Source organism: Drosophila hydei, unplaced genomic scaffold, assembly GCF_003285905.1.
Source record: "Drosophila hydei strain 15085-1641.00,03,60 unplaced genomic scaffold, DhydRS2 tig00000001-arrow-pilon, whole genome shotgun sequence".
Classification (NCBI taxonomy): domain Eukaryota; kingdom Metazoa; phylum Arthropoda; class Insecta; order Diptera; family Drosophilidae; genus Drosophila; species Drosophila hydei.
Genome location: NW_022045643.1, coordinates 12400799 through 12414519, shown reverse-complemented (window position 1 = coordinate 12414519; position 13721 = coordinate 12400799). Strand labels below are relative to the sequence as shown.

Here is a 13721-nt window from a genome sequence, read left to right as displayed (position 1 = left end):
ATGCCCAAGGAATCATCGATATTCTCAATGTGAGCTCCCATTTCGTATATAGCCTCTTCAGTCTGTACACACAGGGTACAGAAAAAAAATTAAACTCCATAACACGGGAACGTGCTTTGAATAGCTCGACAGTATTTTTTTTGGTTTTTTTGCACCAGTCACCGCTGTAAATCTCTGTCGCGCGTTTTATCTCGCGTCCAAAATCGAATTTAAATCCAAGCCACAAACCAGGTCCAACATGTTTCAATGACTTTCGATCTGGCTAAGCGGCTCTTTTGATAGCTTAGCTCCTTAACTTTCCCTCCTCGTCCCGGCCATGTCTAGCTGTCGTTCAATTTGATTTGTTTGATGGTGTGAAAATTTGGTTTGACTACAAACTTTATGTGCTGCTAAATTGTGTCTTTGATTCTTCATTATACGTATTAAAAGATTTGCAGCTAGATAGAGACACGAGTATCAGCTGAACAAACCTTCGCTTATATATTGATGAAGAGCACAATGCAATCGAAATGTGTCTGGAGATTTATTATCTTGAATATAAGGTCTCTAATGAGTCGTCTAATTGAAATCAACTGCGATCAAGTTGAGTCCAGTTGGCACTTGTTCATAGACAGCTGTTCCAATTACGAAAATAATACCCATTCTGTGCCAGACATGGAGCGTTCGTAAACTGTAAACAAAACAAAGCTGAGAATGTAAACAGCGAACAGGTTGACCAGACAATTGACCAGAAACCCACAGACCCCTGCGACCTGCCGCTCCACTGGCCTTGCCAAAAAATGCCATTAATCAATTTTTATTGTTTAATTAATTTCGCTTGAATGAATGCCGCCTGGAGATGGCAGCAGGTGAGGGCGGCGTGTCACAGGCAAAGCAAACAAATAGCCGAAAATAGTTGCAAATGGCATTCGGTTCGAATTATTTCAAAGAAATTCAGCCGCAATATTTGCTTACTTTTCGCTTGAAATTTATTTGTGTGCCCTATAACTGGGTGAACAGAAACGGGTATACTGTTACAATTGTATCTAACAAGCTGTAGATATAGAAACAACTGAAATTAAAATATCAAAATAAAGACTTAAGAAATTATATGAATAATTTCTACATTTAACAAATCATATAAAGGCTATATTTATTTTGTAATATTTGTTTTATTATTACATATCATAATTAATAATAATTAAGATGCACCTAATTATTATTAATTATGATATGTAATAATAAAATAAATATTAAAAAATAAATATAATATATAAATAAAATCGTACTTCCTGTTGAAAGAATTTAGATTATTTACATATATTTATAACTAAATTTGAAATATTTGAAGCAGCTTATTTGGTAATTACTTATCTATATATATATATATATATATATATATATATATATATATATATATATCCCTCTGTTTTTGTTTTTGTTTAATATTTATATCTATTTATTTAATTCTAACTATATACATAAACTATAAGCGTAGCTAAATCTATATATTTATAAAAATATATATGATATTGTAGTTTTATAAATAAAATATCAAATTACTGACAAATTGTATAACAATAACCATTGGATTAATTATATTTCTAAATATTGTTAATACAAATAGAAGCAAGTATGCTTATATACCAATAATAATACCATTATTAATAATAATTTTAGAGTTTTAGCCATTGCACTTATCACTATTTATAAATAATTGTAAATTCTGTTGAAATGGCGAAAATATTATTGATATACATATCACATACGCATTCACATATGCACGTCAGGATGAACTAGATATACATATAAAATTGTGTATAATTTGATTTTGGTTCAGAGTTCGTTCGGCAGATGTTTCTGTCTGCATTGGGGCTTGAATCGCCCACATGCCGACTTACCTCATCATTTCAAACATTTCACTGCCAAAAAGGGGCATGAACTGAAACTATGAAAAACTGTAGGGAAATTCAGCTGCAGCATTCAGTTTTCCTGGCGGCTAATTACGACTCATAAATATAGCTGAGGCAGCAACAAGGAAAAAGTTGCTGCATGCTGTGTGCTATTTTTGAGATCTTTGCCTTCGTTTCGCTCATGTTCATGTTCATGTGCATCGTGGCCTGATGAATTTTCGCACATTTGTGCATTGAAATTGTCACTCAGAAAACTGACAGTGAGGAAAATGCACTGATTGCCAGACATAGTACATGGCAGAGGAGCATTAAGAGCAGAGGGCAACGGCAACAAAAGGAAATTGTGAACAGAGCTGCGCCAAAGTTCGCAACATTCGTCACTTCATCAGGGCAAAAGGTCTCGACCCACCCAAATTGAAGCGGGAAGTAACATAGGTAATACCAGCTCCTTTACAAGCTACGACTTCTAACTCCATGCTGTGTTTATGTTACAAGAAACGTGTTGGCAGCATAAACATCTGTTCGCTCTTCAGACCTCTCGCCAGCCCAGTTTGCAGTTGAGTAATTTTAATTACGCCTAAAAGAGCCGACCGTACGTACAGAAAGAAATAAAAAAAAACCAAAACAAAAACGAAAAACAAAGCTGGAAAAGTACCCAAGCCAAAGCAAATGCGACCCCGGGCCGTGCCGCCCGTCCACCATCTACATCTTTGCCTTTGGCATTTATGCAACGACCTGACTCGACACGTAATTACACACAGCTCAGGAATCGGAGGCTTTCAAGGGGCTGGACAGAAGGTGGAGCATGCTAAATGTTGCATGCACCCGATGCACATTAACAGCGAACGCCTTTCCTTAGTTTGTGCAGCTGCCCCAACTGCACTGCGCCAACCGAGGAATTCATGTCAAAATAGCACATTCCACAATCACTTAAACCTCGCCCAAACAGCCCAATAGCAATGAAGAATTAGCCAAAACTCGCATCTCTTTAATAAACAATCCCAAGTTTGCTTGTTTCTTCAGCTGGTAGAAATCATTGCGAATGCAAAAATCATACAAACTACATATAAATATATATATATATATATATATGCGAAGGCCATTAAACTTGTAGAAGAAATTACTTCGACTGAACCATTTTACAACTCATTTAAACCTGAAAGCAAATAAATAATATTAATAGAAACAGAAAAGTATTTAATTTTATGGTTTCATGACGCATGCCGATGTCTATCATTTATTTCACCAGACTTTTCATTGAATATATATTATTTAGTTTTATCTTTCAAATAAGTTCTTACGATTCTTTTTTCCAGTATAAAATTATTTATTCATTACAAGAAAACTCCTTATAATATTCTGATTAATTCCTAGTTCCTAGTTTTATCAGTCTTATTAATGTGGATATGTCTGGGCCTTAAGCTATATATCCAGTTTCATATATATTGTGTTTATTTATTTATTTCTAATAATAGTTTTCTGAAAATGCATGTAACAAGCAGAAGAAGGCGTGGCAGCACGATGATTGAGTCGATTTAGTCATGTTCGTCAGACCGTCCGTATGAACGTAGCCAATTCCAGAAGATGGAGACTTCAAATTTCCAAAAACGTATAGCTAGAGACTTGTGATTTGGCAAATACGCACCTATGGATGTCATCGTGCTTTGGAAATTTTAATAAGAAACTCCAGTTAGAAAAAAAGTTATTTAACATTTTTTTTACCAAGCGCAGTCGCTGCGTAGACTGAGCAGTAAGCAGAGCGCGTGCTTATGCGTGCGTGCCTGTGTGTATATATGTATATGCATGTACGTATGTCTTGTTTATAATGTATGTAGAGCAGTGTAGTATGATCAGAATATCACCTACTCGCAGTGTTTAGGGTATCTCCCAGTCGAGCAGTCTCGACTAGAGCCCTCTTATTGGATTTATACTGTTCGTTACTAATATTTTGCACCCTTCAGAAAATGTGCAAGATATTAAATTTTTTAAAAATATTTGTCAACAAACGCAATTAACATACAAAACAAATATAATTCTTAATATAAATATATGCTGTATGCCTGCTATCTTCAGTGGGTACAAGTCTATATCCAATAGGGTATTCAAAGTTCGGCGTGTCATAGCTAGACCCTCTTCCCTGCTGTGCTGTAGTATCAATTAGTCTGAATAAATATACAAATTGCACTTGCTAGATATTGTGCAAGGTTTTCCGCCCAGGCAGGCGGGAGGTTCAGCGCTATAAAATTAATTAAGTGCGACTCAATGCGAGCGGTCGAAGCAGACGCCAAATATTTGTTTTTATTTTTGTTATACCTTTAGCTTTGGCTAAGTATTTGTTATTCTTTTGTCTGACTGCGGGTGGCAATTGAGTTATGTATTGAAGCTGAAACCATCGAGTTCACATGCAGCACTGAAAATTTCGACAAACGTGAAGTGCAAATGGCATGCCCCAAATAGAAAAACAAAAGCAGCTGCAGCAGCCGTAGCAGGCATGAGAAAGTGGCAGCAATTACATTTTGTATTAATTAAGTTGATGATCTGATTTTTAATTATACGTATTAAGGAATTTCCTCATGCTGAGACTGACCCAATTCTGACTGGCTATAACGAATTCTTGGATCGTAGTGCCAGCTGTTGCTCCACACATATACCCGAATTTTTTATTTTCAGATTTACAGGCATCGCTTTTTACACTTAATAAAACGTCCGTAGTCGAGCCCAAAAAACTCAACCCCTTTAACTACTTATTTCAGTCCGGGTGGTTGCTTGATGGGTGGGTGGTTTGGTGGCTTGGTGGATGGTATGGTGCGGCCTTCGGCTCGTTTCGGACTCTGCTGCTGCTCTCGCTTTGCTGTGCGCCTAATTAAAACTCATTACCATAAGCATAAACTGAAGCAAGGAGCAGTTCACAAAGTGCAAAATAAAAAACAAACAGGACGGGCGGATATTGAAGTCAAATTAAATGAGCAGCCCGAAGTCAAATTCAAGGGTTTCTCGAGATAAGCTCAGAGATTGGTTAACCTTCTGCTGCGCTACGTCTTGGGTCGATGCTTGCGTCTGGGGAGAAGTTCACTTAATGCAATTTCCTTGCCAGACGGCGAGGTCGACAACTGCTTTTGGGGGTTAGTTGGCTTATCGACCATTTTGTTTGCACTCCGCACTATCCGCACTAACAGGGAAAGCCCCCCTTTGGCTCGACACGCTCGCCAAAGCATGCAGCAATGTGCAACCCCATTGAAAGTGAAAGCTTTGTTTCCCATGCGTGCAACGACCCCTTTCGATGGCTGGCGCTCTCTCGCATAGCCTGCGCTCTCTCCATTGCTCCCTCTCCTCGCTCTGCTAGTCGCTCTCCCTCCCTGGCTAGCCGTCTGTCTGGCTATCCATTTCCCTTTTGCACTGTGCAACAGTTGCCACCAGCTGCTGTTTGCTGGGCGCCTGTTAAAGTTGCCGCGTCGCATTTTTGTGCCAAGCCAAAAAGGACGAAGCGATGAGTGAATTTTGCTCTCTCTCTCTCCTTCTCTCACTCACTCTCCTTCCTTCTGGCTCTCTCTATCTCTTGCATTGTTTGTCTCGCTCCGCATTATAGTGGCTCATTGAAACTCAACTCAAAAGTAAAGTTTGTTCGCAGCCTGCAAACAGCAGAGGGGAAATTTTGTCTTCGTTTCATTTTTTGGGGGTGTAGCCGCTTTTAGTTTTGCCGTCTGCTTATGTCCCGTTACATGTGCAATTCTGTTGTTGTTGGTGTTGCTTCTTTTGTTTGTTGTTTGTTAGGCTTTTCACTCGCAAACTGTTTTCAAATGTGGCTCGCTTGTGCCTTTATCTGCACGCACTGAGCGAGAAAGAGAGAGGGAGAGGAGTGTGAATGAGCAAGGGATATGCTGAATAGGTTGAATGGCTAAACTTTGACAGGATGGAAATGGAGCATTTGGGAAAAGCATTTCCACAAAACTTTACTAAAAATATACTTCTATGAATTAAAGAGTTACCAAGCTAAAAACAGCAAAGCCAAGAAATTTCAGGCTACCCATAAAGCTAACTCGTATTCATTGAAATATAAAAAATAGTTAATCCGAAACTATTTTAAATACATGTATATTTAGTTACTTAAGTATTTAAAAGATTTGGTTTCTATTCTAACCTTATTTTTGTTAGTTTGTTTGGCTGAGCTTCGGGGTCAAGCGCCAGAGTGAGTGTCTGTTGAGAGCTGCTTCAGATTGTCAAAGCGAACCAGCGAACCAAAAATATAATTTCGCTGCCAACAGCCTCTCATGCTCACACAATACGAGCCTGGGAGTAACAGTAGACACCTGCTGGAACGCTCTGACCGCCCAGCAATGGCTCTCCCCTTGCTGTTATCTGTGCGCGAAGCGTTGCTAAACTTTCGCACCCTTTTAACATTTTTGGGTTGCCTTAGGGGTGGCTGCCGTGTCCCGTTGGTCGCCGCAGGAGTCGTTTTGTTGATCGTTACAGTAAATCATTTGAAATGAATTTCACTCCACTGCTTTCACCCCGACAACTAAGTAAATAGCGTGTGCTCAGCAACAACGACGGCAGCAGCAACGACAACATATGACCCAGGTTTCAGCCAGGGGTGGGTGGTTAGAGAAATTGCTTTGCCAGCTTACTTTTTATCAAGCGCAAGCTGGAGTTTTCTATTAGACATGAACAGGGTGCTTTTCCGACGAGTCAGCCAAAGGAAGCACACTAAAAAAAAACTGCCATATCGTTAAGTTAAGGTCATTTATTATGTTCACGACACCTTCCTGCCGCCGCCTGCTGGCCACATTTGGTATGCGCGTGTCCCCCGCCTGCTATTGTTGTCTGTGAAGAAATTATGCAGCAATTCATAAAAAATGGCAAGCGGTCCACCCTAATGTTATTTTAACATCGATTTTTGGCAACGATTTATCGATTCCAAGTGGAATGTGTGGTTACACTTGGCTCGACATTTAATGATGGGAATTTGCCGAACTGATATCCACAGCTGGTATCAGTTAAAGGATGCATGCTTAAGACACCATTCTGTTTTATCAACTCTCAGTCAGCAATTCAATTAACTTGGATGTTAGGCAAAGGAAAGCGAAGCATAGCACAGCCTAGGCAGCTCCTTCACATTAGCCATGCTAGCCGCAAACGCTGTCTGTCAGCCAGTTAATGGAAAAAGCGACCACAATTGTTGCCGTTGGTAACGAGCCAATTTAGATAAGCAAAGGCTTCCAGTTACCCCATTGTGTAGCAGTACATGCTACACTTAATTCATATCTTGTGCAACATAACAATTAGTGCAGACCATAAAACCGAACGAACCAAACGCCGCTGCTCTTGCCCAAAATAGAGAGAACTTCATCTGCATATATGTGGGCTGGAGGGAAGCGCATCTGAACCTAGATTTGTTTACAAAATGTGCACGAAAAGTAGCTAAATTTATATTGGAAATAAACAAAATACAATACAACAACAGCCAAACACAAGATACATTCTTCTCTACCTCTATGCACTGTGCATGTGGATGATGCATTTAACTGAATAGCAAAATATTTATGATCTCCGACCAAGTCAAGTGTAGAGCAACTTGTACTTGCAACAGCTCAACTCTAAATACCCTTTCAAATAAATATCACAAATATAATTATTTCTATATTAGCCTGATACAAACTACCCACACTCAGTCGGTTTTGTAAACGAAAGTTTTCATTTTCACTTGAAAGAATTCGATTTCCCTAATACCCACGCAGCAGAAGGGTATTCAGAAAGTTGATTAAAAAGATCAACATGTTTGCCTTCAATTAGCGTTAAACTTTTTGGACTGTATGCAGCGCTCGTCGTTATCCATTCATGAGAACTGTCTAAATAAACAAAAGTTTTTCTGGCTATAAAACTCGAAAAATAAAAAGCCAGAACAAAAATCGAAGGAAACAGTGGAGCACGAGAGATGTGCAGCATAATTTACAGTGATTACTTCGTTGTATGTTGTATGGAACTAATGCATAATGCTTTTAGAGCAGTTTACTTCTGAAACTACCTGAACTCCGATGTTGAACGTGTTAAATGTTTGCGTAAATCCATCCAGAATCACTGCTGCCACGCCCTTATCGGTTCGGGTTCGGGTTACGTTTACGTTTACGGCTACGGTTACTCGTTATGTTGTTGCTCTGGCTGGTAGCCAAACGCATCGTTTACTTTTCATCTGAACGAACAAAGTGGCACGCAGTTAGCTGCTTTTTTTCCAGTGGTGTCTGGGTTTTTGGTTACCATGTCAAGTGGCAGCAAGTTCCAGTTCCCGGAATCTGCATAATGTGCTGCCGTTTGTAATGCCTTCTGGTTAGGTTGATGTTGAGGTTGGTTTAGTGACCAGTGCTAACAACTGGAATGCATCCAGCAGTTCTTCCCTAATGCTCGAGCAAATAGAACGCTCACAAGTTCACTGGCTTCAAATATTTGTGAACACGAACACGAACACTGATGCGGGTCTGCCTCATCAGCTCATCAACTGAGCAGACAGAAGCTGCTTTATGCACTTCCCAATATAATTTGAGCTGCTGAACATGTAAATACACATCAATTGTTCATTATTATCTAATTTGTATTACAGTATTATTGAGCATTTATTTTTGCACTTTTATAAGACCTAACAATACCCATTAATCATTGCTTGCTTGATCAGACTAAAAGAGAATTTAGTTGACATACATAAATATATTATTCATAAAATTATGTCTAAATTACTTTATTTATCAATTTATTCTTGTTTAATAATAAAAATAATTAAGTGTTTAGTATAATTTTTATGATGACTTATGTGAAGCTTATTCCAACTTGCTTGGGATTTATTCTAATTTTATTCAATACAAATTTGCAGTTTATTATGCATTTATTTATTTAATTATTATTTATATTATTTATTATTTATTTAATCTATATACTCAGAAACTCTTCTTTTCTTGCTGTTGCAGAACGTGTGCTACGCTACTGTGAATCGCCCTCGGTGGGCACCTGCTGCACCTACTCCATGGAGACGCGCATGGCGGGACAGTCGCGCCAGCAGCTGGAGTGGCATACCAAGGAGCAGATAACTAAGATGTCGGGCCTGCTGGGTGGCAAGGCTACCAAATTTAATGGTAAGTCAAAGCAAAGCCAGAAATATAACTCAACAGCTACTTGAAGATGCCCGATTCTAATTGCACGTAGACAGCCAACAGATTATATGGTTTATAGTTTACAGATTTGTAACTATTTGCGGGTGTCGAGTGGAATTGGTTTCCATTTCCATGGATCATGCGGGCTTCGGGTTACACAGATCAATTTGTAGAAAGAGAGAGGGTACAGAGAGTGAGAGAGAGAGCAACACAATGTGAAGTGTGCAGGCGACAATGCGGATGTTGAGATTTATTTTGTGCAGCGGAAGCCACAAATATTTAAGAATAGTACCACAGAAACATTTAGTCGGTTGGCTGGAGGGCGGAAGTGGCCCATTTCAATAAAACCGACTCATAGAATTTTCTTAATTTTTCACATTTTCTTCTTGTCGTTTTGTCTCTTTTATAGATATTTTTCGCAAATTGCTGTTGGAATCGAGGGAACAGTTCCACACGATGTTCATGCGAACATATGGAGTTATCTATCAGCAGCATTCGTATGTCTTTTCGGATCTGTTTAACGAACTGGAAAACTACTATGCGCGTGGACGGGTCGATCTATTGGATGTGATGGACAAGTTCTTCAGCACGCTCTACCAAAAGATGTTCACTGTGCTGAATGCGCAGTATGACTTCAACGAAAAGTGAGTACCATGCCATGTACACCATATACACCTCCCCGCGTTATCCGATCCAAAGTCTCCATTAAGGCACTCGTCGCCTGACAGATTTGAAGTTACAGACGTGTGAAACCGCAAAGTGTCGAGCGTCAACGGTTGACTGACTGAGTCAAGCCAAAGACTGTTGAAAGCTTTGACGAATCTTTGACGTTGACGGGATGTCTGAATGTCTGCTGCCTGCCTGGCTGCCTGACTGCCTGGCTGCTTGCCTGTTTGACTCTTCTGGTGTGCAATTTCAGCTTTCGGTCTATGGGCTGAATTGCCCTTTTGTTTTATTGTTGTCGCGTTGCTTGCGGTTGAAACGCTTAACTAGGAAATGGGCTAAATTTGGTACTCTAAATGCCGAAGACTAGTTACACTTTCTTGCAGAGTAACAGAGTAACTTATAAGAAACTAGAAAAATATATAACAGAAACTGATAGAAATTAGGAGCAAATTAAATTTATAATTCTAATCTGGCTAAAAACCTTATTCATACTTCAAACTTGGAATTGCTTACAATAGTATCTAAAGACATACATTAAATTTATATAAAATAGCTTAGCTAACTTGTTGGGTATATGTGGATAGTACCTACACTCGTAGTAGATATAGAGAAAGAGCATTACAAATTAGAGTCATTTGGGGGACTTGACCCAGAGTGAACTTTTGGATAAACTCTTTATCAAAAAATAAGTTGGTTGCCCATGGGCGACATCCCACTCATAGGCTGCATTACCAGCTAATCAGGCAGCTGTTGTTTTGTACATCTCTTAATTGAGCGAGCTGCAAACGTAATCCTAATGTGTATGTACTCCCACTGCACACACATAACGTGTGTGTGAGAGCCCACTTTGAGGCAGTTCCTGTGGCAGCTGGTCGCATTTCCTACAACACGCTAAATTGCGCCCACTTGGCTCTTGGCTCATTGCACTGGACCCATTCCTTGGCTTGGCTTGCCTTGGCTTGGCGAATTGTTTCGCTGGCTTCGGCATCGGGTTCAACTTCAGCTTTTGCTCATCGCGGCACGGCTCGTGTTACCCACGCGCTTTCCAATTGCTGTCGTTGCTGCCGCCGCTGCCGCCGCTGCCTTCCTCTGCGATTCGTTTTTATTGTCATCGCTTTAGTTTGTCGTACGTGCTTTGGCACGTTGTCCGTTTACTGCAATGGACAACGATGGCGGCGTAATTGCTGGCACTTGCTGCCTGCTATTTGTTGTTCGCTGTATGCGGTTGGTCGGCGGGCTGCCAGAGTGGACTTCACCAGCGAGTGTGCTGCATTTAATGTAGGGGCTGCTCCCCCAATTCAGAAGGGAATCAAGCGAATGGGTGCCCCAAGAGACTGTCAATGTTTTGGCAAAACACACAGCAACAATGTGTGTGTTAGAGTATTTTGACAGAAAGAGATAAAATACAGCAACGAGAATATTGCTGCGTCGTAGACATAGTCTATCTCTCAGTAATATATTTAGCCAGCCAAGCAGCTGACTAATTTGTATCTGTGCTCTCAGCTATGCTTAAGATTTGACAAAGAAGACCGTTACTTGGCTCTAGCCTTTTGATGCGTTTTAGCCATTTGCTAGTTCACTCTCCTATTGTCGAGTTGAGGGGCAGCCATACAAGTGCAACAGCTGCCATGCCTCATGGCCAGGAGCAGGTGCAGCGCGCTACGTGCAGCACATGGCGCGCAGTGAAGCAGTCAGTCAGACAACTTCTTTTCATATTATTCTTTGCACATAAAAATCTGTGTATACAGAAGCCGGAGATCGGGCAGATGGACGGTGGGAGGCGCGGGCCGTTCAGCGTTGTGCCATTTACATGCTGAGATTTCCGGCCAATGCCAATGAAAATATTTTGCTAACATTTTGCCCGAAACACACGTCGTATTCCAGATACATGCAATGCGTCAGCGAGCACATGAAGGAACTGAAGCCGTTCGGCGATGTGCCCGACAAGCTCTCGGTGCAAATCAAACGCTCCTTTGTGGCCACACGCACCTACGGCCAGGCACTGATCACCGCAGCCGAGGTCTCCAAAAAGATATTGGCAGTAAGTGAAAATGGATTTTATACGACATGAAATTAGTTTAACTTCTATTTCAATTCTCTTCAGATTCGACTCAATCCGGACTGCACTGGCGCGCTGACCAAAATGCAGCACTGCGGAGCCTGCAAAGGGTATACGGAAAAGCCATGCACCAACTACTGCGTAAATGTGATCAAGGGCTGTCTACACTATCTGCACGAGTTCGATGCCGAGTGGGAGAACTTTGCCCTGGCCATGGACAAGGTGGCCGAACGCATGCTCGGCTCGTTCAACATTGTTATGGTTGTGGAGCCCATAAACATCAAAATATCCGAGGCCATCATGAACTTCCAGGTGCGTCTGCTCCTTCACATCTCCTAGCTAAAGAACCAGAGAGTGAAATATATACAGAAGAGACTAGAATGAGGACACACTTCGATCTGTTAGCTGCTCATGTGCGCATTTAGCTTACTCATCTCGAGCTTAACTCGTTTGGCAAACAGCTGCCAATTTGTATTTTTATGGCCATTGATTTTAGTTTATAAATTATCCCATAAAGCTGTCCGCATGGCTTGTGCTAGCCAAAACCAACTCATTTGAATAGCTGACTTACCCGATCCCAAAGTATGGGAAAACCGCCTAATAGTGTCCGCTGTGGGCATGTTCTGAGTCTGATTTCGTTAAATATTCAACATTCAACTTTTGTTCTTCTGTTCTGCTATCTCCATATTACTTTGTCTACTCCATATGCCGAGTTGTCTGTCGATTGTAAATGACCATTTACAATTAAAATTAAAATTAAAATGCAAAAATATTTACACTCATGAATAATGCTCACAATTTATTGAATTTTGATTGCTGTAATATTTCAAGGTTCTAAATTTGTTCATATTTGATTTTTGATTTTGTATTTTTGTGTTTTGTTTGCCATTTTAACGATTTATTTGCACAACATTTGGTTCCCATATGAATTTAATTTATAATTCCATTTCAAATTTATACATTTCTACTTTGTTTGTTGTTTGTTTCGATGTGAGTGTGAGTGTCAGTGTGCGTGTGTGTGTTATATCTTTAGTTGTAGTTTTTGCTGCTGCTGCTCTTATTGTACTGCGGCATTCTGTTCTTAATGTGTTTACTTTGAGTGTGATTCTTTTTGTTTTTGTTTCGTCGGCGTCTTTAAAGGCCAAACGGCGTAAGCAAAATAGTTTTTAATTTAATTATTATTGGTCTTTTTCTTAACATCTGAAAGGTTTATTTTGCGCAAATCACAGATTACTAAGAGCTCTTAGTTCGGCGACTACAGTTAGCTGTGTCTTATGGTTGGGATAGGCCAAGAGCCCGGGCCGCTTGTTGGCATGGCTGTCAGTCAGATAAGACCTACTTAAACCTAACCCTAACACGACCCTTAACTGTAAATAGTAGTCGCGCGCTCGCAACTGTCTGTTTGCCTACTCTGCACACAGCTTGAGGTAGTCAGCGTGTCAACAATTACCGCCTTCCGATAAAGCCCCGCTGATAAGGTGGCCAAGACAGTCAGACGATTTATTGAGGGTCTCGCAGCTCGCATGAGTGGTAAATCAAACATATATGGATTTCTTTGTATAAGATCCAGCTATAAATAGCGCTTGGCATGCTTCCAAGCAATGCAATTGTAGCAAATAACTGAATAAATCCTCAAATGTTGCGAACTTCACTGCCTATAGAGGGCATTAGAAATGATTAAGAATACGTAATGTGAGTATCAAATGGTTACCAAATAGGAGATGACTTTAGTTAATAATAATTGACTTTAATGATTAATCATCGAACTACTAGAAGTTTTAGAGCTTACAAAATCAATAATAAGATTTAGATATTATATAAATTAAAATATAATTTAGTTATAATAATGTATTAATAATTGATTAGCCTTCTCGTATCTACTTTCTATTTGTATAAAAGTATTTTACAGTATATTTTAGAACCTTGATTAGGTGGCATAAGTATACCAATTGTGGCCAATTGATTAGA

At 39.9% G+C, this 13721-nt stretch overlaps 1 protein-coding gene across 1 annotated transcript in view; it reads left to right on the top strand.

Annotated features, from left to right (window-relative positions):
* Window positions 1-13721, top strand: part of LOC111599827 (glypican-6) — a 41877-nt gene that overhangs the window by 25666 nt on the left and 2490 nt on the right. Inside the window, exons 2-5 of the mRNA XM_023315619.2 lie at window positions 8846-9010; window positions 9438-9672; window positions 11579-11735; window positions 11799-12065. Of these exons, the coding sequence (XP_023171387.1) occupies window positions 8846-9010; window positions 9438-9672; window positions 11579-11735; window positions 11799-12065 (824 nt within the window). The remainder of the gene's footprint in view (window positions 1-8845; window positions 9011-9437; window positions 9673-11578; window positions 11736-11798; window positions 12066-13721) is intronic.